This window comes from Poecile atricapillus, chromosome 17, assembly GCF_030490865.1.
Source record: "Poecile atricapillus isolate bPoeAtr1 chromosome 17, bPoeAtr1.hap1, whole genome shotgun sequence".
In the NCBI taxonomy this organism is placed as follows: Eukaryota; Metazoa; Chordata; class Aves; order Passeriformes; family Paridae; genus Poecile; species Poecile atricapillus.
The window spans coordinates 8,391,195-8,418,503 of NC_081265.1; the positions used below are offsets into that span (position 1 = coordinate 8,391,195).

Here is a 27,309-nt window from a genome sequence, read left to right on the forward strand (position 1 = left end):
TGCCCCTGCCGCTCCAGATGCGACAGAGCACCGGGATCTCTCCCTCTCTGCCCAGGAAGAAGGATTCTCTGCTTTCTCGTTTTTTTTTTCCCTCTTTTTTTGTTTTTCTTTCTTTAAGTTTCAGCTTTGATACTACTAGATAGATTTTTATTTTTTTTAATTTTTTTTTTCCTTTCTTGTGGGAAACTTCATCTGCCGGATATAAAAGCAAGGTTTGAGCAGGAAAAATTAATTTCTGTTTCCAGCTGTAAATATGCATGGTACTCCTGTGGGATGATGCCCTGGAGGGAAAGGCAAGATTGGCTGGGAAAATCGCCTGGACCGTAAGATGCTTGAATGGCTGCTTGGAATAACAAGCTCTCTATTGTGTGTGCATGTGTGCGAGTGTGTGTTTGTGTACCAGAGCAGCAGCGATGGGAACTTTAAAATCATGCAAGGGCTCCCCATTTGGCTTCATTTTCCTGTTCTAGCTCTGTCTGGAGATGGGCAAAGTGTCTGAATGGGATTAGTGGTGTAGGAATTTTATGAATGGAGCAAAAGGCAGGCTGAGCAGAAGAGGAGCAGAGCAGGGAGATGCAGTGGGCTTGGCTCTCTCTGGCAGGAGCTGTCACTCTGAGGAGCTGCACAGACAGGCTCCAGCATGGCACAAAGCTGCTCTAAGTCCTTGGGACACCAAGTGGGGCAGCTGCAAGGAGGCAGCACCTGAGCCATGGAAAGATGCTCCTGAAAATGAGCTATCACCAGCACAGCGAGCCGAGAGCTGAGAGTGGGACCAGCTCTGGGCTCAGCTGGAGCATCCCATGCAGAGCTGCTCATTTCTGCCCAAGGCTGCTGCTGATGGTGAGGAGAGGAGCAGCCCCAGCTCCTGGAGCAGCTGTGTCTCCTGCAGGGGAGTCACTCTCACTGCTCAGACACCAACATCGATAGAAGGGACAACAAGGGAGCAGGACAGACTGGCTACACCTGCCCTACAGCCGAGGGCACTGCACTGCACTGCAGGAACAGGACGAGGCAGATTTGGGGTTGCAAGGTCCAAGAATGGATTTGATCCTGGTGAAGCTGCTGGGGACCAGCCCAGAGCAGCACTGTCCTGAAGGAGCGCTGAGCCACGCTCATCTCTCGTCTGAACTCGAGGGATTGGGGTGGGAGATGAGCTCTGTGTGTTCCTCTGGGGTTTTTTGCACTTCTATCCCAATTGCTAAGTGAGGGAAAATGCACTGGATTGCTGTCTCTGGTACAGTTTTCTGTGACATCTCTGTAGCACCGTCATCCTCAGCAGGTGGAAAGGGGGACAAGGAGGACATCCTGACAAAGAGGATGAAAATGGTCCATCCTTGAGTGCCACAGGGGTCACTGACAGGGCGGCACAAGAGCAGCAGGGGAGGGCCTGGGACTGTAATCCTCCTGCCAAGGAGACAGTGGGAGGAAAGAGGCAAAGGAGTCAGAGCTGGTGAGGATGGAAAGGGACACATAACTCACTGGGAAAAGCTGCAAATTCCCAGTGTTAACCACATCCAACCTGCCCAGTGGAACAAGGCAGAGGGGAGTCTTTGCCTGCTGAGCCCTACCAGGACAAGGCAGTCCTGCACCCCTCCCCCTCAGCATTTTCCAAGTAAAAAGAGACAGCCTAAGTGCTGTAAAACACACAGTGCAAATGCACTTCTGGATGCAGTGACCTTTAGGAAGGCACAGGCTTTTGGTATGCCTTAAAATCGGGGGATTTTAGCTATTCCTTCAGCACCTCTGTGAGGTAGGTTTGCTCTCCTTTTGCCTACACCCAGAATGAATTTAAAGCAACACTGATTTGTGCAGCACTGAGTCTGAGCTCCCACGTATAGAGTTGCCTCACATGTTGCCTCACAGCTCGCTGCTAAAGGCTGTCCAAGCGGGTTCACACCCAGCTCTGGCTGAAATAAATCTGCTTTACAGACACATGGACATCCCTGGTATCACACTGGACAGAGAGAGTGAAAACCCCTGTGTTTACAGACACAGAAATCCCACAGGGAAACTACACTTTGCTTCGTGAAGTGCCTTTTTCTCCATCACTCAAATACTGTTTGAAACTGCAGGACAGAGGAGGAGCTTCTCATTCAAGGGCAGCTGCTCTGTGAAAACACTGCAGGAATGCTGGACAGGACTTTGAATGCATCATTGACACAGAACAGACAATTTGGCTGCAAATAATAAATCTGAAGAGTGTTTTCCCTTTCTAGGGGTCTTCTGCAAAGAGGTTTGAGCAATCATGCTGATAGCTCTGTAAATCATTATTCTGAATTTAGGAAGGATGTTCTTTTCCTCCAACTCCAAACTAAAGTCTGTAGTAAGTGGTTCCAGTGATCCACACAACCATTTTTGTCTCTTTTCCACGGACACACTTCACAGCTGGGCTCTTGTAATTGAGAGCACGAGCCCTACAAGAGTGGCCTTGGTGCTTTGGTACATTCAGGCAGTGCAGATACGTGCTCAGGGACAGGTAACTTCTAAATGATGTGTTGCTCTGGCAGATTTCTAATACATTGTTTTTGATGTCTTTCCTCTAGTGGAGAATGCAGCTGGTCCTTGGATGAGACACCGCTAGGAAATGGTTCTGCATCTCCCAGCAGCCGCGTTTCTCAGAGCAGGAAGAGCCCCCTCAGAGCCCTGTGACATGAGCAAAGCTGCTGGCATTTGAACCCAGGAGGATGTCCCTGGCTGACGAGCTGGAGAGTCACTTCTCTGCCACCCCCTACACGGTGACAGACACGAGTGAGGACAGCGTGTTCAGAATCAGACCCAACGTCTCGGCCAACGGCACCGGGGATGGGGCGTGGGCCGCCGGCTCCATGGAGGACATGATCGCCATCTGCGCCATCGGGGCCATCCTGTCGCTCATGTGCGTGATCGGGGTGACAGGCAACGTCTACACCCTGCTGGTGATGTGCCACTACCTGCGATCCTCTGCCTCCATGTACATTTACATCATCAACCTGGCGCTGGCCGACCTGCTCTACCTCCTCACCATCCCCTTCATCGTCGGCACCTACTTCATTCAGAAGTGGTACTTTGGGGACGTTGGCTGTCGCATCCTGTTCAGCCTGGACTTCCTCACCATGCACGCCAGCATCTTCACCCTCACAGTCATGAGCACGGAGCGCTACCTGGCCGTGCTGAAGCCCCTGGACACGGTGAAGAGGTCCAAGAGCTACCGCAAGGCCATTGCTGTGCTGATCTGGCTGGTGTCACTGCTGCTCACCCTCCCCATGCTCATCATGATCCAGCTGGTGCAAAGGGACAACAAGAACATCTGCCTGCCCACCTGGAGCAAGCTGTCCTACAAAGTCTATCTCACCATCCTCTTTGGCACCAGCATCGTGGGCCCGGGGGTGGTCATTGGCTACCTGTACATCCGCCTGGCTAAGATCTACTGGGTGTCACAGACTGCCTCCTTCAAGCAGACCAAGAGGCTGCCCAACCAGAAGGTGCTCTATTTAATCTTCACCATAGTGCTGGTCTTCTGGGCTTGCTTCTTGCCTTTCTGGATTTGGCAGCTCCTCTTCCAGTATTATGAATCCTTCCCTTTATCTCCCAAGGTGATGAAGAACATTAATTACTTGACAACCTGCCTGACCTACAGCAACAGCTGCATCAACCCCTTCCTCTACACCCTGCTCACCAAAAACTACCGGGAGTACCTGAAGAACAGGCAGCGGTCCCTCAGCAGCAGCAGCGGGTACTTCCAGAGGAGGAATCGTTTCCAGAGGATTTCAGGGAGATCCCTGTCCACGAGCAGCCAGCACTGCACAGAGACTTACGTCCTTGCTCACGCTCCTTTGGGAAACAGCAGTGCCTGAAGGTAAAATATATCTCCAAGAACAATCAATGTTGACTTCAATGCTGGTTTGATTTAAAGTGTACGTTGTACAGGCGAAGCCTTGGCAGACCCGGAATGTGCACACATTTAGTCCAGAGGCTGTGCCGTGTGTCTGTTCTCATTTCTCCAGTGCCACTGATTTGATGCTAGCAGCACTCAGCTGAACATCTATCTAAATAGCCTTTCACTTTTTATCTTTATATTTCGTAGTGTCTGTCTCCTCAAGTAGCCATCAATAATGAAAGCCTATAACAGGGCCATGATTTTTAATAGTATCAGCTGTCTCACAACATTTAAAATTATGTTACCCCAAGAATGGCTGTGGTTTGCTCTTTTTTTTTTTTTCTTTAGCAGAAGTGCTAAATTTGTAGTTGTATGAGGACTGAAGACAATGAAATAAAGAAAAGCAGCTGATGTTTGTGACACGCCATGCAGTTTGCATTTGGGGTAGGACTGGACAATGTGGATGAGGCGTTTCCAGGGTTGCTTGTCCTGGTTTGGGTCATACTCACATTTATTCTGCTCTCCTGTGTATGCACTGGGCTGGATTCTCCAGTCACACAGGTGTGTGCAGTGGAGTTACACCGTGCTCCTTGTCAGCAGCACAGGCTTCCCATGGCAGTGCCACAGGCAGGGAACACTCAGCATCCCCTCCTGCACTGACCCCAAACACCCGTGGGGAGCAGCATCCTCTGTCCTGGGCAAACACATCCACCCTCTGCCCCTCTCCAAGGAGGAGCTGGGAACCTCTGAGGTTGCTGTCCTCAGGGCATCCCCTGGCAAACTGCAACATGCAGCCTGAAGCACCAGACCTCCACCACCAAGTCCAGGAGGAAAGGACAGAGGGAGAGGAGGGGGTCGAGGAGATGTGATTTTCCCCAGGCAAAGCACTGTTCTCTGAAGTGCTTGATACTCCCAATTATAAAAGGGCTGGTTCTTGCTTGGGGAGATAACTTGTTCCCCTCACTGGAAGGGGCTTTGCCTTTCTGCTACAAAAACATGGTCCTGCCTACACCAAGAATAGATTGACTGTCCTGGCTTACACCAATGATAAGGCATCATTAGTACAAATATATAATCTGTGATGTCTGGCACTTCCCAGTGAGTCTAAAAGTACCTTCTCTGGGCTGCTGCCAACATCCCTACAGGAGTCCTCTGCTTGCAGAGCCCTGCCACCTCCTTAGCAAGGATACGAGGATGCAGTGCCAACACAACCAAGGCCCAGAATTAGAACCAAATTAATGCTGAGCAGCAAACTCAGAACTGCGGTGTGAAATCCCTCTGGCATTTCAGTGAGCTCTGTTTGCTTAGATGGAGCCTGGATTCAGGATTTAACCATCTATTCCCCTTCAAGGCATTTAAATGGTCACTGCTGATGGGGACAGGGCAAGATCTGCATGCAGCCTCCCTGGGGAATGCACTTGGACAAGTCAATGCATGGGCTTGAAGTTTGTTATGAATGGGGGAATTTATAATTATAATTATTATGAGTTCAGGCCATGGGAGAGGGCTCTGGTGCATCCTGGAGTGCTGCAGGAGCTGGAGGGTCCTTGCTGTGTTCCCAGCCCCCTCCACACACCCCATCTGCAGTGGTCCTGGGGCCAGGGGGCTTTACCTGCACCCTGCTTGCAGCTCAGTGTCCCAGCAAGTCCCACCTCGGGGTCAGCCCCTCCCTGATTCCAGAGGGGCAGGAATACCATGGATTTGGCCATTTCCTGTGCTGACAGCACTTGTCAGACCCTCTCAGCTCAGAGAGACTTTAGTCAAAGCCTATTAGAGACAGTAAAGCACCTTCCACCCTCTGTGACGAGTGGGAGCCATGGGTGGGGGTGAAGAAGTTTTTTATGGAATCACAAAGATTGGAAGAGACCTTCAAGACCGAGTCCAGCCATTACCCCAGCACCTCCTCGTTCACCACCTGTCCCCCAGTGCCACATACACACACATTTTGAACACTTCCAAGGAGCCAAGGATGGTGATTCCACACCTCCTTGGGCAGCCTGTTTCCAATGCCTGACCACTCCTTCATTGAAGAATTTTTCCTAATATCCAATTTAATTTCCTGAACCCGTTTTCCACTTATATAGTCAGGTGTTTATCATGAGACAGAATGTAAAGTTTATCTTCCTTCCTTTTTTTCTTTCAAATGGCAGTTTCAGCTTCTCCTTTCTCAGGAAGAGCCAGACAAGCTCAGGATGAGCAGTTCCCATGGTTGTGAAGGAAAGCTTCTGCAGCCTGAGCCTTTAGGAAGCACCATCCATCTTGCCTAAAATCAGACAGTCAAAGTGACAGGGGGTTTGCAAATCTCAGCTCATCCAGGTGTCACACACCCCTGCAGACAGTGCAGAATCAACTGAAAGATATTGGAGCAGATCTGCCTTCAATTATTCAGTCTGACCCCCTCACCCTCAGCAGCTCTGCTCTGATTGTCTTCTCCAAACCCTGCCCAGGCAATCCATCTCACAGAAAAGCATTGCACAATGCCTTCCATGGCTCTGTGAGTGCAGGGAGCACCCTGAAAGCAGCGTGAGCAGCGTGCTGAAGGCACAAGGCCATGCCAAATGTCCAGGGAAAGGAGCTGGGATTCCCTGTTTTCCCTGGAAGGACACACAGCCTCAGTCACCCTCTCCTTTGGAGCTTGTGCTGTCTCAGCAGGGGCTTGGGATGTGTTTGTGAAATCAGCACAACAAAGCCAAGCAAAGGCACCCCAGGTCAGGGGCTGGCTGTGGGTGGTGATTCTGTCGCTACTGGGTCACCTCTGAATGATGAGATGCTTCATTCAAGCCTTTCCCTTCCCACCCCAGGCTGGAGTTGGTTTTTGCTCCTTCAAACACTCACATCCTTCAGCACTCAGCTCAGGCAACAATAAAGGAATATTTTTCCAAGCCTGCAGGTACAAGCAAGGCTCTGAGCACTTCCCAAGCAGCTGAGTCCCAGCCCTGCATCCTAAACTAACCTTACAGGGCAGCAGCCACGCTCAGATAGCATCAGGGAGCTGTTCTGTGCCTGAAACCAAAGAGCAGCTCAGCCCTGAGAGCCTGCTGAATATTAACAGGGGAGCAGGAGCAGCAGTGAGAGCTAAAGAAGGAGCTGCCTCCTCCAAGACACAGATTAATTGTGTGTTTAATGATAACTACAAAACTTTCGTGCCCTATTTATTCCTTCTTGCACAACCCTATCATCAGTCAAAGAGCCAAGGGCAGTCCTTTGCATAAATAAATTCTGAAATTGGTGTGAAAGAGAAGTGTGTATACACGTGGCTGTGGGTTTGCATAGCTCAGACCTGACTCTATTTGTTAGTTTTCCCCTGTGGGGTAAGGCCAGGAGCTCTTTCATGATCCTAAATAGTCCCCCCTGAGCTGTTTGATGCCCCACAGACTGGAATCACCAGCTGAACTCCAGATAGTAGAAGCCAAAACACCAAATTTTTTGTCCATTTAAGCCAGGAAGCATTAACAATGTCTCAAAACACATAGAAAGTACAGTTGTAAATACTCCAGAGTTTTCCAAAAGGGCCAGAGCAAGGATCAGAGCTCCTACAGCTAGGAAAGGCCAGGTACCCACTCTGGTGGCTGAAACAGGCAGCAAAGTACAGCTGGGGCCAGGCTGGATATGGTCTTTGCCAGAAAAGGATGACGTCTATGTTTACCCAAATGATTTGCAAATCCACCCAGAAATTTAAGAATCCTTCTGGAAATTCTTTTATTTCTTATTTTTCCAAGTTCTGAATTGTCTCTTTTCAGCCTTTAGGAGGCAAAACAGCACAATTTCTCACTCCAAGATGAAGCTTTACCCATCAGTTTGCTTACACTTAATTTTAAAAAGCCATTTTCCATTTTGTTTGAACCACAGGTAAAAGTCCTGTGGTCCAAGTAGGAAAGCAGAGAGCAGTTGTGCATCCCTCTGTCCAAACCCTGCCTGGACAGGGTGGTACCCACCAAACTGCCACAGCAATCACAGGCACAAAGCTCCCTCCTCACTGCTGATGGAGCCTGGCTTCAGCTCAAACCCAGCCCCAGTTTGAGCCCCCTCCCTGTTCCTGCAGCCCAGTGACTGCAAGGTCACCCTCTCCTCCTGGGAATGTCCCACTCACCTGCTGGGACACAGCTCCAAACACCCAGGAAAACCTCAGCACGAGCTCCCAGAGAGGATCTGGGCAATATTATGCACATTTTGATTCACTTACAGCTCGAGATGGGCCAGGCTGGCTGGGTGAGAAGGTGGGATTTGGGATTTAAGGAGCACTTTAACTCTTGGCCAGCAGCTCAGTGATTTCCCCACAGGGCCAGGGGTGAGGGCTGGCATGTGTGACAATTTCCAGCTTGTCAGGTGATTCCTTTCATTCCTCTGGGGTGTGTGCTCAGAAACTTCTCAATTCAGTGTTTGCTTCAAGCCATTGAAGGAGAGGCCAAAGGCTGAGCAGAGCTTGGAGAACAAATCCACCCCTTGGCAGAGCTGCCTTGGAAAAACATTCCTCTTGCCAGTGCTGCCCCACTGGCACCTGCTGTGGCTGCCACACCAGCATGTCTCCACTGAAATCACCTGCCCCAGCACACCCAGACTGCCTGCTCTGGGGTTTTTCTTCCCCAAAATGCACAGTTAAACCCTGCCACCTCCACACAGCCACTGCTCCTCCTCCAGATCAAACTCCAGCTGTCTCTCCCCACTGCAACAGGGAAGAATTCATTGAAAGAGAAATATCAGACCCTGTCTTGTGCTTGGCAGCTTTGCTTTAAAGTGACATCTGGGCACACTGAATATTGTCCTGTGCACCCCTGGACCCAGGGCAACTATTTCTTGTACAAGCTGCCATATCCTGGAAAATCCAGGCCCAGTTCTGAATTATTCTGACCACTTTTGCACCTCCAAAATCAATATCTTATCTGAAAGTCCTGCTTAGACCTGATTTTCAGTTGAGGATGCTGATCCAGGCACATCAGAAGTGTGGTGGAATGGAGGTAATCAAGGAGGCAGAGCAAGAGCAGAGGATGAATTATGCTGCCAGAACATAGAGGGGCATTTGAAAGTGGGCTGGAAATGGCAAGGCAGAGCAAAATCAGGTGATTTGTTGCTGACTCCCAGTTTTCCAATGCAGTAAAAATGAAAATTCACTACAAACATTGCAGAAAAAACACTATCCCGCATCTCTGAGTGAAAGCTGAGCAGCAGATAAATCCATTTTTGGTAGTAACAAAGCAGCTCACTTTTAGTCTGATTTCCCAGGAACAAACATCCCACCAATGTACTCAAAGATCAGGGAATCCACCTCTCAAAAAGTCAGTGTTCTCTGCCCACTGAATGCTTGCTGCTAAATCCACTCTTCCCAAACATCTCTCACCTGTGGAACCATCTGTCTGTGAGGAAAGCACATGTTTTTGCCAAAAGAGAAAGTATAAATACCACAATTTGTGTTTCAAAGACCAAACCACTCAAGCATGAGTAATTTCAACTGTTATTAGCTTTAATTACATGTCAAGTAGCTGCTGTTATTAAAGCTGTCTAGAAAAATGATCAAATAGCACAATAAGAGCAAATATATGACAAAAATCAGTGAAACAACCTGCCTCAGTGATAGAGTGGAACATCCCCTGGCACAGGAGCAGACAGGACAGGATTTGCCACACCAGCTCTGACTGTCACAACCATCCCTGGCCAATTCTGGCATCTCCCTTTCACAGACACCCTGGAAGTGCCATCACAGAGTTAATTCATTGGCATCAACTGCAGTTCCAGCCACAAAAAATCTTATTTTATTCATTTATTTTTTATTTCAGATGTGCCAAAGGCAGCACAAGGGGTGCACCCACCAAGGGACAGATCCTCAAAAGAAATTAATCTTTGTGGGAAAGAAAGGCAATGCCAGGAGTGAGGTGTGAACATGAGTAAGGAAATTCTTTGAGCCCTATGAACGTGAGAATCAAATATTATGACAAAGGTTTCTAATTCTTAATCACTATTTCTCAAAGGGGCAAAATATCTTCAAAGGAGGGAGATTTCATCCACCCCCCAGTGGCAACAGGTACCCACATGCTTTGGGAATTAGAGTAGTGACACTCCTTGCAAGGCTTTGCTTTCCATTCTGAATTCAGTGCCCAAATCTGAGCACACTGGGCAGCAGAAGTGCACTTTGGCTTTTTCTGTGCTTGTGTTTATTTGAAACACAACAGGAAACACAAGCAGCAAAGCCTCCTGCTGATTGTTTAGTTGAGTTTATGGCCTGCTGCTCAAAGGAGAGTGTAACATAATTAATTCATTAACTGCAAACGTTCCACAAGCGGAATTGCTCCATGTTTATGTGAACTGCTAAATGTTTATGTGAATCTGTGAGTCACTGGTCCTCTCTGGTATCCTCAGAGGAGAATTTCCTTCAGGATGCAGAGCAGGGACTGTAGAGAGCTCAGTTCTGAGCACAAGGCACAAGCACAAGACCCAGAACCCCTCCCAGGGGTCAGAGATTCTCCATTCCACCTGGGAGAGGCTGGATCCCTCCTCAGGGAGCATCTCCACTCAAGTCTAGGGAGGAAAACATTCTCAGGTAGTTTGGCAACACTTTGCAAAAGCTGGAGAGGAGCAAGGCAGGAGCAGAGCAGCAGGTGGGGCCCAGCTGGCACTGGCTAAAATGTGCAGGTAGCCCAAGGAAAAGGAAATCTGAATGTGAGGAATATGGGGCCAAACCACCCAGGGACCCCAGGACTGACACATTCAGGCTGAGATTTCTTTAAGAAATGCATGTTTAATTTTGCACAGAGCCTGCCTATCCTAAGTTTTCAGCTGAGGCTATTAATTTCTTATTTCATGCAAATAAACTTTCCCGGGGAAAGCTACAAGTCTCTTAAAAAAAATAAATAAAAACAAAAACAAAAAAACCTAAAAAAGTTTGTTTTCACTGGAGTCAATGCAGTTGTACCAGTTCATACTAAAAACAAACCCCAAACTCAAAACCAAAACCAGGCCAAGCATTTTTGACCCTCTGAGTCTAGGAAACCTGCATTTCAGCTGGGTAACAGTGGAGATATCAAGTGATCCCATGAATGACAAGTCAAGTCCATTTCCATTTACCATTTCCATTTACCAGGACTTGAAACATTCAAAAGTGAGACCTACCCCATGACACCAGAATCTGTGCAAAACCATGTGAAGTGAGGGGAAATTTCCAGAGTTTCCCAGTCCTTGGAGTATCAGAGAAAGGTAAATTTCCTCTCTTTAATGGCAGCCTGTGCTGTTCCAGCCTCCTCCTCCTCCATGGCTGGGTTTCAGTACAGCAGCTTTGGCCATCTGGCTTCATTAGAACACCATCCCTGGCTTCTTTGTGATGGACCAAAAATAGTAAAAGCACTTTCCCTTTTGGCATTCATCAAGCTAACTGGTGGGTTGATTAAGATTTAGTTTAGCTAATTAAGGAAGAAAACTTCTTTGTAAGTTTCTGGGGCTTAATTTGCTTTCTGCTGCCTAAAACTTCTTCCTTGCTTTGAAACTTTTGTCTGGAAAAATCTGCTGTTGGGCCAACCTGCAGCAGAACAAACCCCGAGGCAAACACCAAATGCTGCCACACTCCTGCAAGGGAGGAGCTTTAATTTCTGCCATCCCTGATCAATGGATGGAGCTGCAACTTTATTACCCCCAAGAGAAAAGAAGCAGCAGGATTTTGGACGCTCACACAGAGCCCAGTGAAGTTGTTCTTGATGGTTGTCTTGCCCAGGGAGGTTGGACACATCTGTGCCCAGCTGGGCTCCATCCCACCCTTGGAGCTCCCACCCCCAGACTCCCTGTCCAGGTTAAAGGAAAAACTGACTTTTTAAAGGAAAAAATGACACAGTGCATGGAGCAGCTGTGCTCAGCCAGCAGAGACCTGAAGGCTCTTTCTCCCACTCTGCAAGAACACCAGAACATTAAAATCTGGTTAAAATATTAAAATTTTGACCAATTAAATTAAAATATTGACCAAAATGAGAAACCCACAGGCTCCCAAACCCAGTTTTTCAGTGATTGAGCATGATCTTGCATAGCTTAAGAACCACAAATTCTTTAAACATTTCGTTGGAGAAAAAGAACCTTCACAAAGGTGATGAAAAGCAAAAGCCTAACTTATATCCCAACACCTGAACAGCAAAACATCCTTCTCAGGAGCAGGAGGTGGTTATTGTACCCTTCCCACATGAAGAAATCCACATCCCCATGGCATGGAGGGGAGAAATGGAGATGTGCTGAGGACACTTGGCTGAAACTGAAGAAATTTTGGTGAAATTGGCTCCAGCACAGCCTTTTATGTGAACCCAGGCCAGTCAATCTACTTTTCTGTGTCTGAGATTCTCATCACTATCCAGTTTTGTCCCTCTCCCCTGTTTAGGACACAAATTCCCCAGGACACTGAGTACTTGCAAAGCCTGTGCAGGTGCTCAGCTCAGAGGGGCCACAAATGTCACCAGTGACTCCAAAAGCAGGGTGACACAAACAGATTTCAGCTGCTAATGGTAAAAGCAAAGGTATTTACTGGAGAGAGGCTTTAATCCTGTACAAAGCTGGTGGCCTGAGCAAGAACAGACCTCACCCTGGGTTTGTTACCACCTCTGTGAGATGGCTCTGCCCTTCCTGAGCCAGGTTATGCAGCTGCCTCCAGAGTCATTGCAGCAAATATCCTGATTCTTTCTTCCCTTTTTTTACTTTTTTTATTTTTTTTTCCCGTTGAGTAATAAAGCAGAATTTCTGCCCTGCTGTGAAAATAATGGATATCTCTGGATATGTGCTTATGGAAGAGCTGCACTGGCATATTTAGAGCTTCTCTGACTGGACAGGTAAATCCATCAGTGACATGTGAAAATGCTGCCCAAAGGGATCAGCTATCAGCTTGCAGGAAAGGCATAAGTCAGGAAAGCAAGCTTCTCAGATAACCCAGGATTAGTTAAGTGCAGTTGTTTCTCCTCAGAGAAGCTGCTGAATTTGCAGCTTTGGGAGCTTGGGTTATGCACAGCACTTCCCAGAGCTGCACTGACACCCACCCATCCTGAAAACTGGCTTTGCTGGATTAAAAAAATGTGGAAATCGTCCTGGGTGTGCTGTGCTGAAGCTCTGAAATTGGCAAAATACCTGGGAGCCTCAGAGCAACCAAATCTCCCCACACACCTGAGAAACAGAGCCACAAGTGGGTGTGCACAGGGGAAAGGGGTTTTGCACCTTGGGGTGACAGTCTGCCAGACCAGGATGGAGAAGGATGAGGATGTGTCCTCTGGGGCTTGGCAAGCTCCTCCAGAACAGCTCCTCTCTCAAATCCAAACAGGAGCTGTGTCCCCTCTGCCCCTCCTGAGGAAAGGTGAGCTCCATTCCCATCCTGGCCTTGAACCAGGACTGTTGCATTCCTGGTGACAAAGAAAAGCTCAAAAAAAGTTTGGTTTCCATCCTGAAGTCCTTTGAGATCAATGCATGAAACAACAGTATGCCCTATACCTCTAAGAGCTTCTTTTTGGCACAAACTAACACACAGCTCTGTGTGTTATTTCTGAGCAAAATAATTTCCAGGAAGAGAGAGGATCTGCCAGGTTGATTGGGAAAGGGAGCAAGAAATTTTTGGGTGCAAGCAGGGAGACCTCAGAGCTCTGCCCAAAGCCATGTGAGCCAAAATCATCTGCCTGGCAAAGCACATGACAGCTTCATCCCCCAGAGATTTGGCTTCTCCTGGCTGTGGGGCCTGGGTGAGGCTGGGGAAAAGCTTGTCCTGGAAGGAGAGCTGAAATGGGAATGATGCAGAAATGGGAATGATGCAGAAATGGGAATGCTGCTGAAATGGGAATGCTGCAGAAATGGGAATGCTGCTGAAATGGGAATGCTGCAGAAATGGGAATGCTGCAGAAATGGGAATGATGCTGAAATGGGAATGATGCAGAAATGGGAATGATGCAGAAATGGGAATGATGCAGAAATGGGAATGCTGCTGAAATGGGAATGGTGCTGAGATGGGAATGATGCAGAAATGGGAATGCTGCTGAAATGGGAATGATGCAGAAATGGGAATGCTGCAGAAATGGGAATGATGCTGAAATGGGAATGGTGCTGAAATGGGAACACTGCTGAAATAGGAACACTGCTGAAATGGAAATGCTGCTGAAATGGGAATGATGCAGAAATGGGAATGATGCAGAAATGGGAACACTGCTGAAATGGGAACACTGCTGAAATGGGAACACTGCTGAAATGGGAACACTGCAGAAATGGGAATGATGCAGAAATGGGAACACTGCTCAGCCCTCTGCTGCTCCTGACAGTGCTGACTTATCCTTGGCACGTCTCCCCCGAGCTGGAGTGATGTTTATAAGGGTGCTCTTTTAAATGGAAGAAAAATATAGCCCAGCTGAATTAAATGGCAGACATTTCTTTAGAGTGAAGTTTGGCAGGGGATGTGGAACAGGATTGTTCTGGCACCATCCAAGGCAACTCCACTCTTGTGGAGGTTTCCCTGTCTCCATTCCATTATTTATGTACTTCTTGTGAATGTGCAGCTCTCATTCAGGGCTTGGCATGGCATAGGGTGAAAGGGCTCACAGTGCCCATTGAGGGGGAATCCAAAACTGTCTGTGGACAGCAGAGTAACCACATGGGAGAGCAGATGCAGAGCTGTGGGCATATGAATGTGGTCATGTCAGCATGGAAGTGTTTGGAAGAGCAATTGGATGGTCCTTTTGTGCTTGACAGAGGCAGCTGAGTGGGGTGCTCATGGCTGTGCATGTGAGCAGAAGCACCATGTCCCCACTGTGTCAGCACTCCTGATGGATCAGCCACTCAGATAACAGAGCTGCCTTCACTCCTGCAAAGTGTATTCTTTGGGTAAAGGGTTACTGGAGACATTCAAAACCCACCAGCCCTGACTTTTCACTCATAGAATTTTCCAAGACTTTCCCATCAGCTTAGCATCACCTCCACACCTCTAAGCACCTCCTGTGCCAAACCAGCTCAGCCAAGCCAGGGGAACACAAGAGCCTGGTAATAACAGCCCTGAAACAGGGAGGAACAATTTGCCCTTCATCACTCCTGAAACAGAAAGATGTATTGGGCTACAGTGAATTTCTATTTTCTTGGCTCCCATTTGATTGGAAAAACCTCAACAGCAGCAGTTTGTCAGGAGAACATTGCAGCCAGCAAACCCAGCTTGAGCAAGAAGGGGACAAGGGCTGGGTTCTGCACACATCAAGGGGGGACAGCAGCACTTGCAAGCACTTTATTACACTTTTAAAATGCACAAATGGATGTAAAGACAGATCCAGTGTGGCCCAGAAGCTCAGTCTCTTAACAGCAGAGACCCCATCCCAGCTTCAAGCAGGTGACCTCAGTGTCCATCCCCTCCCACAGCCTCCCCATGCCTCTCCATCCTGGAGGATTTCCCTCTCAGCAGAGCTGGCCCTAATGGGAATCCCCACAGAGAGCTCTGGGCTAGATCTGCATCACACCTGAACATCAGCACACCTGAGCCTTCCACTTGATCCATCATTTTGTGGCTGGCACAGGAGTCCCAGAAGATGAGGCAGGCTCTGCAGACCAGCACTGCAGGAGCTCCCACACCCTCTGGAGCTGGTGGGGCCTGGATGTATGACAGCAGCAGAAAATCAGTGTAATTGGCATTGTAAGGCACGTGGTTACCCTGCAGAAAATTGTACCTTGCTGGACCAAACCCTGATCAAAGAGCTTCACACAGCTCTGCTGCTGAGTGCTCTGAGGCCCCAGAGCAAATCACTGCCATTTGAAGATCTACAAACACAGCTCAAAGCTGCTGCAGGGGGGCAGGAGAACCCTGCTGACCTCCCCTGGGGCTGAGCACTGCTGCCTGCAGCCCTTGCCCACCTCCTGCAGCACAGGGATGCATCTCTCAGAGCCCCACCTCAACGGGGTGAAATGATGCTGCCTGGCACAGACACAGGCAGGGAAAGCAGGAGACAGCACACAGGAGGAAGCAAATATTTCTTTTTCCTTTTTCTTCTCCCTCTCCTGACTACTGGTGTTTTCTGTTACCATCCTCGTGGCATTCAGTACATGAGAAATTAAAGAAGCTGCTATAGGGAGAGACAGCAGGTGTGCACATGGGTGGGAAAGCTTTCTAACAAGGACTTTAAAATCAATTATTAGATAGCAATGCTGTATCTGAAGCTACTTAGATAATGGCACATAAATAGTGGCAGGACTCAGAGTCTTTTCTGCTCACACAGGCACAACAGAAATATTTGGTTTTAGCCATGCTGGGTGCAAAACACATTTCTCTGAGGATTTTGATGCAGAGGTATTTACCCCATTATCCACCCTCTTCCTCTTCCTCAGTTTGGGCAAAAATTCTGGGTACATCACCATAAATGTGCTTCTTTATTTGCAGCCCCACACACATCCACTCACCTGCCTAATTCCCAGCCCTTTGCTCTTCTCACCAAACCTTGGGGTAAATTACCTTGGGGCAAAGGATAGCAAAAAGAATTACTTCATGCTCAGGATATGGAAGCACATCCCAAGTCTGAGAAGTCAACCTCTAATTTTACAAATTGCAAGATAGTTCCATATTTTTTCAGCGTGGCCCAAAGGGAAAGAAAGGGAATTTGTTCCCACTTCCTTGGGCAGTTGCACTGACTTGAAGAGTGACCTTAAAAATTATCACCAATCAGTCAAAGTCTATAATGGCTTTGAGGAAAGCCTTCCTGCAGAGCTGGGGCTGTGACAGCAGGCTCAGGTACCACTGGACACAGGAGGGATGAAATCCTCCCTGCTGCCAGCAGCACTGGCTGTCCAGGACACTGGGATGAGGAAAGCATCCAGCTCCTGCCTTTTTTGAGGCCTGAGGAACAAATGACCCTTTCAAGGCATGGTATCAAGAGATGGATAGCAAATGCTTTGGCTGCTGGTGCTACTACAGCAATGACAAGAAATGAAGCAGATGTTTAGAAATCAAGACCATACACACCAGGCGAGGAAGGAATCTGTATCCTTCCTGAGAGGAATGGATGTTATCACTGATATTTTAGCTAGGAGTCATCCTGCAATGCCACATTCCACAGCAATGTGACCTTGCCATCCAATGTGGGGCCTTTTCAGAAGGGCTTGGTGGTGTAAACTTTCTCACAAGTGGACACTTTTCCACCTTATGAGATCACCAGGGTTTTTAATTTCTCTCTGTGTCCAAGAGAGAGCACAGACTGAAGTCTCTGTGAGGAGGAGGGCTTGGCCCAGCCCTGAGACTGGGAGAAATCCATACTCACACAGAGCCTGCTCTGCAGAGGGCTCAGGGTTTCATCTCCCTCAAACACTGAAATTTATTCCAGGTTTTTGTTTTCTTTCTCTTTTTTTCTTTTCTCTTTTTCCTCTAAGTAATCCTAAGTCTCTGATGGGACTCTGCATTTTGTTTATTCCATTCAGCAGCAATTCTAGTGGCTTTTGGACTGCAAAAAGCAGAGTGAAAAAGCAGACAGTGGTGGGAGAGAGAACACACAGACATCTTAGTGCCAGCACTGATGTCACACTGAATGGACATTTTGAAAGAATTTAATGTCTCACTATCATTTGCTCCCAGAAGCTGCAGCTATCCAAAACACTCCAGCATGATTTGCATCCAGGAATTCTGATCTCTAGGTGCCAAACAAGTAGAACAAACTCTGGTTTGTATCTCACAGTTCAGGGTCAGGATGGTTAAAGCCCCCACAACTTCTGGGGCCCAGCTGTTTTATGGCAATTTAAAAATCATCTTTACTGGCTCAAATGTGGCAGTCCCCCTCCCCAGAGGATGATCTGAATCGAGGGGCAGGACTTCATGGGGTGGCACTGAATGGGACCCTCTGTGTCTCTGCAGAGGTTTGGGCTCACTCAGGTTCCCTCCTTCCTCAGGGGCATGGTCAGCACTGAGGTGCTGGAAAGTCTGAGCTCCCCAGTAAAGGGCAGGGATGTGCTCCAGGCCCAGCAGAAAATGAGAATATCAAAAGGCAGAAGTAAGTGGCACTAGGAGATGCTGCCCCTACCTCATCTTCAGGGGTCAGACCCCACCCCAGCAGAATTAGGGGTACACTGCAGAGATCAGGGATGGAGCCAGGCATCCCTTGGGCAGCAGGGACCTGACTACACCAGTTCTGAGCCATTGTATCAGTCATTACCCCATTCCTGAGCCATTGTATCAGTCATTACCCCAGTCCTGAGCCATTGTATCAGTCATTACCCCAGTCCTGAGCCACTGCATCAGTCATTAACCCAGTCCTGAGCCATTGTATCAGTCATTACCCCATTCCTGAGCCATTGTATCAGTCATTACCCCATTCCTGAGCCATTGTATCAGCCATTACCCCATTCCTGAGCCATTGTATCAGCCATTACCCCATTCCTGAGCCATTGTATCAGCCATTACCCCATTCCTGAGCCATTGTATCAGTCATTACCCCATTCCTGAGCCATGGCATCAGTCATTAACCCAGTCCTGAGCCATTGTATCAGTCATTACCCCAGTCCTGAGCCATTGTATCAGTCATTACCCCAGTCCTGAGCCATTGTATCAGTCATTACCCCATTCCTGAGCCCGTGCAGTGCCCAGTGCAGCTGGGCAGGAACAATCCCAGCAGAATTCCCGCTGTGGGAAGGGCTGGTGTCCAGAGCAGGATCCCCAGCAGGGCCAGGAGCTCAGCCTGGAGCTGTGCCCACACCATGGGGCACACAGGCACCGCGCTGCCCTGGCACAGAGCACTGCCAGCACTGCTGCAGCTGCAGGATGGCACACTGCAGAGCCTGCCTTTGCTTTCTCCACCACAAGAGCTGGTTTTAATTGGAGTGGGACCTCTGACAGGGCTGGGAGTGCTGGGAGAGAGCATCCTGCAGGATAAGAGCACTCCTACTCCTGCTATTCCACAGCTTTACCAGTGCATAAGCCTTGTTATTCTCAGCAGGTAAAACTCAACCTGTGCTGACAGCAGGGAAAAGGCACCTGAATCACAAATTCACATCTGCAAGTGGAGCAAACTAAACCTGGAGCAAAGGGCTCTGTCACTAAAGGACACAAAATGATTGACATGAACACTTCTCAGTGTTAGAACAGGAAAGAACTCCCTTTATTCTCTGACTCCAGTATTTATAGATTCTCAACAATGACCAGGGACTGGATAATTAAGTTACACCTTCCCAAGCACACTGGGCACGTGAAATGTCCACCAAAAGATATTTCTTAGAAGGAATGTAATAAACAACTTATGTTAATAGAACTTTCATGGGAAAGTAACTAAAACTATGAAAATATTATCAGAAGGTTTTAGTTTTCAGGGTGACAGGGCTCTGCACCATCCTGCCCGTGACTTGTCCTGGGATATTCAACAGGCACACGCCTCATACCAGGTTTCCTAAAAGTGTGTGCCACTGGTGTCAGTCTAGTGCCATGGTTTTGGAATAGATAAATTGCTAAAGTGATAAACCTGAAGGGGGAACAGGGAAAATCCTATGATCAAAACCAAAATCATGAGAGTGTACTGCAGAAACCTTTGGCAGGAAGACAGGGATCCATATTCTGTGGCTGCCCCAGCCAAACCCAGACCTTTGGTCATTCCAAAGTAATTCCCTCCATGTATGTGAAGGACTTGGGAAAGGACACACACCATCCCCCAGGCTACAGTACATAAATACAACCTGGAGCATCTATATTCTTTTATCCAGTTTTTCTCTATTAATATTTATTTATTACCCAGGTATTTATCAAAGATCAGCTTTTCCCAGCTGGTCCCAGTTGAAACAGATCAAACAGCTTCACAGGAATGAGTAACTCTGGAGATAATCAAAACATAAAGAGAAATCAGCAGCTGTATTTCTCACTATAATCTCAGCTGCCTGGCTTTAGGATTTACTTCCCTTGGATAGATGAAAGGAATTGTACTTTATGCTGAAGCACTAAAGCCACAGGTACACTTTTACTCTCATGGCCTTCTTTAAATCAGTTTTCTGCACCGTGGAACAGAAGCCAAAAACTCATTAAACTACCAGCATAATGTATTTGCCCCACATCATTTTTTGCCCCTCAGTTAATGAGCATGGGGAAGAAGAAAAGGGCAAATATGGGAACAGTTTGCAGGCACCACTATGGATACAGCAATCACCCTCATGCTCTGGACAACTGATGCATTAACAGTGTATTAGAAGTGACAATTCCAAGGGTTCATGCAATGGAGATGGTCCTCATCTGCCATAATAAAACAGAGCATGAAAGTACCTGTCATGATGCCATTAAATGGTTCCTGAGCCCAACTGTGCATCCTGTGACTTGGCTTCTTTGCATCTCTTAAAAAGAGACACTTTACACTCCTTTGGTGCCCACAGAACTTGGTGCAAGTGCAAGGAGGTCAGAGCCATGTCTCAGAGTGAAGCAAAACCAATAATTTCTTATATTTTCCTTCTTCTTCTCTCATGATTTAAAAAGAGCCCATTATCATTGACTCATCTGGATTCATTTCCAGCAGGTATTTCTTCAGAGAATGCTCTGATTTTTGCTCAGTTTGGATTGGACACCAGTGTCAGATGAGATTTCAACAGACGCACAGACCTGGATTTCTGATGAAAATTTTCACACTTGCAAATTGATGCATTTTCTTCCTGCAAATCCCTCACAGTGACTTTTCCCAAAGGCAATCCTGCCAGCAAATGCATTAGCTCAGGTATTTGAGGATTTCACCACAAACAAGGGTACAAAAACCAGCAGAAGCAAACGCAACATTTAATTTGACAAATATTTACAAAAAAAAAACCCAGCACCCAGCCCCTGTGGCAGCCATCCCACAGAAATTATATTGCCTGTCTAATTTAGAAAGCCTGAATGAAAGGAAATCATCAGTAATCTTTGGGGGAAACTAAATTTACCTTAAGTAAAACCTAGCTTATGCAACCAGCCGCCCAAAGCCCTGCCAAACTCCCAGGCAGGCTTTAAGGACAACTTTTGCCAGCTGTAGGCTACAGAAATCTGTGTTTAATAAATGTTGACCCATCAGTAAGTCCCTGGCAGGAGCCTGAAGGGAGAGCAGGGCAGGTTTTGAAAGGCACCAGGCTGAGGGGGCTCAGAGATTTACTCCTCACAGATGACAGTGAGAAACTTCTCAAAGGGTAGTCTGAGAAAATTGGTTTATGTAATTAAAGAGATTTATGTCTGCTACAGTTCTAGAAGTTCCACTGTATCTTGGGGATCTGGGCACCCAGAAGTCAAATAAAAGAGAAATGTAACGTTGTCTTTGGGTGGAGATTGTGGGATCAACACCCACGGGGTAAATGATGTGTTTGGTTAGGATGGAACACAGCAATGCCTCCCTTGGGGGAGACAGAGGTGGCAGAAGAGCCTCGCTGCAGCAAACCACCCTGGTGAGCAGGAAAAGCCATTGGAGCTGGGATCCAGCAGCCACATTTTGATTTATTTCCATGGGGCAGAGAGAAGCAGCTCGTTATTGAGGGCACTGGGTGTGCCAGCACTCCTCACTAGCGGCGCTCAGCTCTGTGGTCAGACTCTCAGGGCTGGAATGTGCTAAAGTCAGAGTGTTGAGGTCTCATTTAGGAGTAGGGTGTCTAGAGTAAATACCTACAGGTCTAAACCACAAGAGTCTTTGCCACAGCCCTGAATTTCCCCAGTGTTGTGTAACAGTAAATTCATCACTTAAATGGCACCCTGAATGAGATTTCAATGAACCAAATATATGAAAAATAAATATCCAAGCCCATCTACGTTTTACAGTGTACATACAAGGCAGAAATGATGACTCTACAGAGATGGAAATCAAACCACATTTGTCATTGCCCTATCAAGCTTACAACAGGACATTGTGCCACCAGCTCTTCTATTAAGTCCCAGATGTAAAGTGATTTTTTTTTTTAAACACTCTGGTCCCTGAAATCCCTGGATTGTTGGAAAGCATCACCTTACTTTAGAAAAATACATACAATTCACTTTCTAGCCCCTCAGATTAGCTCACAGGTGTGACAAAGAAGATGAAGAGAAACCCAGGTTGATTTTTCCATACTGCCCTACCTAAGTCAGCCCCAGCTGGAATTCTGGCTCAGCTCAAGGCTGGGCTCCTGCTGCCCAGCACCCCTGGGTTCCCTGCCCTCACCTGGCACACACATCCTGGGAAAGTCTTGTGCCACAGACAAGGGCAGGACAAAGGCAGTGAAGAAGAACAAACTAAAAAGGCTTTTTGGGTTCTTCCTGGTGCAGCACATCCTCAGACAGAGTTTCTAGAGAAAGGACCCAAAGCAACACCTTGAGATGGGAGGCTCACAGGCTGTGAGGAATTTGGGAAGTTGGCTTTTGACCCCATTTCTCTGTTGATGATGACGTATTTGTAGAAATCTTTGAATGCAAAACTCTTTGAATTGAGTGCAGCAGCCCCTTCCCAGGACAGGAAGACTCACTCTGGCCACAGACCCTGCTCACTGAGGCAGAGGACAGGAATGGCTTCACGTCAGCACAGTGCTGAGGTTTTCTCTGACTGGAAACCTTCCTTCTGTTATTCTGAACACTCTGTCCACACTTCACGGCATAAACTGCTTTAGAAATTACAGCCTGGAATGTAAAGCCAGGCTGGGCTGGCTGTGTGCCCTGGCTGCTCCTCCAGGCCGCTCTGCCAGAGGGTTTCTGGTGTCAGCAGGAGGGACAGAAGCATAAAAAAGCAAACACCTGGCTCCAGCAGCCATCCACCCTGCTAACCAGCACTGTTTGCTTTGTGCCACAAGAGAGGGGAGAATAGAAGCCACATTTTGGACAGTCAGCAGCCAAAACCAGCACATGGACAAAACACATCCTGCAGCAATTACACTCCCCTCAGGTTTCCACCCACAGCTGGATTTTGCCCCAATACCGTAGAACTGAGCCGCTTGAAATGGATCCTTGATCCGCCAGCGCTGGTGTGGAGAGCAAGAGAGGAGTTTTTTGGGTGAGAAATGCTCAGAAGTGCCACTCTGGGCGGTTTGGGGAAGGTTTTCCAGCAGCTGAGGGCAGGGCAGTGTATGGACCATGAGTGTGCCCATCCCATCCCATCCCCAGCCCCAGGAGCGAGCAGGATACGTGTCAATCCATCCCAAACACAGCCAGGGCCTGGGAATGCAGCCAAGGGGAGCAGGCTGCTCCAAGGTCCAGATGCTGCCAGATAAGATAAACAGTTTTGCAGCACAGCAATCAGATTTCCCTCCCCTCTGTTAACTCCTATCTTATCGAGAGGGTAAAGTTCACACATATTAAAGAGGTTCAGAGTCATCCACCTCATATTAAAGCAAAAACCCCCAAAGCACAGCCCAACTAAATCATGCTAAAAGGTCACATTCCTCATGTGATGGCTCCCATTTTATCAACAGACCAGCCAGAAAGGGACTTCTGGTCACAAATGATGTGCAATAATTGTATCTTAACAGCAGCACTAGAAGGACACATCTCCTCCATTACTCCTGTGTTTTTAGTGTCAAACTCTCCACCGCCATATTTAAGACCAAAGAGGGTTTGCAGGGCAAAAGCCAAATATGTTAAGAAGGTCTCATCACATGAAATTGCATCTTAGACACCAAAGACAGCAAATAAGAAACTGGGTGAAGGCAGAAGCCAGAGTGATAAAGCTAATGCTGGAACTCTTTATCTCACAGAAAAATGTCTGGGTAGCTGCCCATTTGATGTGCAGCAATTAAAGACTAATTTACACAGTGTCACTTAGTGACAAGTATAATTATGTCCTACCCAGGGTACATATCAGATAATAATTGCCTCCAGCTGAGCTGGAGGTTGTAACCCACTAAAAGGGATTTTAATGATGTGACCAAAGATGGATTTCAGCTGGAAAGTTTATGACTGACCAGAAGAGCACAGGAGTTGCTCACAGCTTTTTTAGGAAAACTACAATAGAAGCTTGATCTCCTCTATATAAATAATTGCATTCATCTATGTGTAGATATGTAGAAAAGATAAAGTACAAAACAAAACAGACTTCTTGGGCAGATCATACAGGAATATGTTCCATTCACAGGGCTCTGGTGCCAAAAGCTTTAAAAAAAAAATACTCTGTGGTGTCTTATCTGGCTGTGGTCACTCCAAAAGACATCAACTACCACTCCCAGAACACTGCAGAAATTAACTTTTAATATCCCTTATTGAAATGAAACCCCAAAGCACAGAAACAAGCCTGGTTTGTAACACTTGCATAAAAAAATGACATCTCAAATAGTGGACAGACTCGAGCTCTTCCACAGAGCAGAAGTTCTCAGCTGCACACTGTGGAGGAGATGTCTGGTTGCAGCTCTGAGTGTGCACCAAAGCTGCCCAAGGAGAAGGAGGAATTCCAAAACACGATGGTGCTTTTGAGCATGTCCTCAGTGCTTTTCTCCCCAGACTCCATTGGCCTTCCCAGCCCCCAGCTGAGGACTGCAGAGGGAGAGGGGCTGGGGAGAGGTGTGGGAGCAGAGATGGGATTACAGCAGCATCAGGAGAAGCCAAACTGGTTTCAGAAGGCTTTGGGATGCTGTAGCTCCACACCAAGAGTCCAGCTATACTCAGCATAACCATATTGATGCTAAATTCCTGGGATTTGGGGTGTACTTCAGTTGGCAGCTGCATTGCACTGAGCTGCAAGGAGCATGAAAATAAAGCAAGACAGCAGCACAGGTCATAAAAACTGAGCATAGTAATAATTTGTGCTGTAAAATAAGCAGCCTTAGGGCTTCTCAGAGATTTTATCAGCCTGTTCAGGGGAACAGCATTAGTAGTAGAGGTAGTTTGATTAACTGCCATAACATGACTCAAATGTGCAAATGTAGAAATGCATCAGAGTGAGATGTCAGCTCAATAGAACAATCAAAGTCACTTAAATGAAAGCTCAAGGCATTTTCTCACATGTGTTTGTCTTCCTCCTCCTCTGACATGGCAAGAGACATGAGCCAAATGTTATCTCTACTGCTAATTCTGGTTTCTAACTGGGAAAGGATTCTCAAACAAATTCATTAACAGGCAAGGTGGCTTCAGAGCTTACCCTGAGTAGTTACACCCACTCTCACCCTCACCATGATCACCCCAGAGGAGACACAGTGTGGGCTGGAACTCCTCGTGCCTGGCCCCTGAGCAGGGTCCCTGGCCAGGACAGCCTGGGACCCCCCATTTCTCAGCACTCAGAACCTCTGGGCCAGCCCCTGCTCCTCCACAGCACCCAAATGTCACAGCAGGCCTTGGGAAACTCCCTCAGGGTGCACTGGGTTCCTGAGGTTTCACCTGGCACTTAAACTTCACCTGTCCTTGGAAGTAAAGGTCTGCTAAGGTTAGCCTGAGGGGAGGGATTCCTGTGTGATGATCACCATGATTTTGGGAGGAGGCCAATGACTGAGATCATTAGACCAAAATTGGCTGAGCAAGGCTGGGTATAATGTCCTGTGACCCTTTGTGCACTGTTCCCACTGTAAAAATAACTCCCTGTGGGATCACGCTTCCAGGCAGGAGCACGGGTAACACACACAGCTCAGACAATCCTGCCCCCAGGCCAGCAGGGATGGACACCCTGTTCCTGCTGTTCACATCCTTCCCCTGCTTCCCTCACCCTCTGCATTCTCTCTCAGCTCCTGGGAGATAAGCAGCCTCCCCAGCCCATCTCTGACACAGCCCCAGCAGCCATCCCCAGCCCTCCTGCTCCCAGCCAAACCCTCCAGCACACACCATCTCACATTTAATGCCAGTTCTTGCAGGACTGGGGAGCTGGCAGCACCCAGGATCCCAGCACAGGCTCTGGGATGGGTGTGTTTGCTCATACAGACACATCCAGATAAAGCACCTTGTTAACTGTGTCAATAATGGACCAAAAGGTGACCCAGGCTGTCTCCACAGAGCTTTGGTAATTAATGCCTTGCGTTTCCCAAGCTTCACAGAAAACATTTATAATTAACCTCTTCTTCTTTCCTGCCACACTGTGCAAAAAACAGCTGTTACTCTCTCGAGAGCTCAGGAATATCTATTAAGCCATCTCAGTCAAATCAGGGCAGAAGCAATTTAAAAGACAATTACAGGCAGGAGATGTGAACTCCATTCTCAACTCCAGACACAGCGCTGAAGAATAAAATGCCTCAGCTCCCAGGCTCTGTGCCAAGGGTAAACAGCATATGAAAATCTCTCCAGCCCACAGCAGAACTCAGGAGGCCTTGGATTGGAGAGGATGGAGCAAAGCCACTAAAAACTCCAATTATCTAGGACTGATCTTATAATTGCTTGTTTCCAGGTTTACAGCAAAAGCATCAAGTTCTTCACACTTTAGTCTTGGTAACTAAAGTCTGAACTTGTTCTCCTGTGAACCTCATCTCATATTTAGGGATACCTAATGAGTGGAGACAGAATTGCTGAGTGTCTCAGGACAATGGGAAGCACAAGGATAATGGGAGGTGCTGATGGAGGCAGCACTCTGGGTACAGCTGGGGCTGGAAAAACACCAGTGCCAGCCTGAGAAAGTTCTGAGCATCTGTAAAGCTCTGAGGGGGGATGTGTGTGACCTACAGGACACACACAAATCACCCCTCTTGGAGGGGATGAGGCAGTGAAGCTGTTCCCACAGCCAGCACTGACTCCTGAGTGAGCACTGGAGGATATGGCAGAGCAGACATCCACAGTAGGCAAGAAAATACACTGTACCTCCAGAAAAATCACAAGGTAAGGGCACACAGCAGCAGGGTGAGCAGCAGTGTCAACACTGCCTGAAAGTCCCCCCCTGAGCAAACCACTGCACTCAATCAGTAGCAGCACTAATGTTTGAGGCCAAAAATTACCAGCAAACATCACACCACCAGCTGCAGGGGATTGTATCTCAATCCTTGTTCCAATTGTATATATAAAAAAAGGATATTTTTTAGTAATTCTGCTTCTTCTCCTTGATTCAAAATTGCATGTTCATTTTCAAAGCTGCCAGGCCAGCCCCCCACCACAAACAAGGCAGTGTGATATTGATCCAGGTATTGCTGAGCTCTCTGCTGGAATTTGTGATGCTTCCATGGTTTTATGAGGTATGAAAAGGTCCAGCAGCTCCTTGACTCATACACACTGTCTTCTTTTATGTCTTACAAAGGGGAGATGTTTTATTCAGCAGCAATTGAGGAGTTAAAGAAAATAATACTGTGGTATTGAAGCTGTTAATCACACAGTACCTAGTGAAAGGTACACCGCAGGAAACCCTGAAAATAATCAGGAAAAGTGAGGCTGCCTTGCTGTCTCAGGATGTGTTGTGTCATCCTACACCACAGGTTTTTTTTGGCTGTCTCTGACTTGATGTTCATTCCTCAGGGCCCTCCTCCTGCTCTGAAATCAGGCCTGCTTTGCATATTCCAGTCTACCAGAGGAAGAAAACAAACCCAAACCCTGGAAAACAAGAGCGGTGGCAAAAAGAACAATGAAAGCAGCAGAAATATTTTCCCCCAGTGATGCTGCAGTAGCTCCCAACAACACTGAGGATGTGTCCAGAGCCAGAGCACCTGGGAATAACCAC

General features: G+C 47.6%; 1 protein-coding gene across 3 annotated transcripts; it reads left to right on the forward strand.

Annotated features, from left to right (window-relative positions):
- Positions 1–27,235, forward strand: UTS2R (urotensin 2 receptor). Of its 3 annotated transcripts, none has more exons than XM_058852448.1 (3): positions 1–212; positions 2,544–3,835; positions 27,108–27,235. In XM_058852448.1, the coding sequence occupies exon 2, from the start codon at positions 2,685–2,687 to the stop codon at positions 3,831–3,833; it is 1,149 nt and encodes a 382-aa protein (XP_058708431.1). In that variant the 5' UTR covers positions 1–212; positions 2,544–2,684; the 3' UTR covers positions 3,834–3,835; positions 27,108–27,235. The 3 variants fall into 3 exon arrangements, with proteins under 3 accessions (XP_058708431.1, XP_058708432.1, XP_058708430.1); XM_058852449.1 differs by lacking the exon at positions 27,108–27,235 and having other exon boundaries at positions 2,544–3,461; positions 3,573–4,265; XM_058852447.1 differs by lacking the exon at positions 27,108–27,235 and having other exon boundaries at positions 209–323; positions 2,544–4,265.
- The last annotated feature ends 74 nt before the right edge of the window (positions 27,236–27,309 follow it).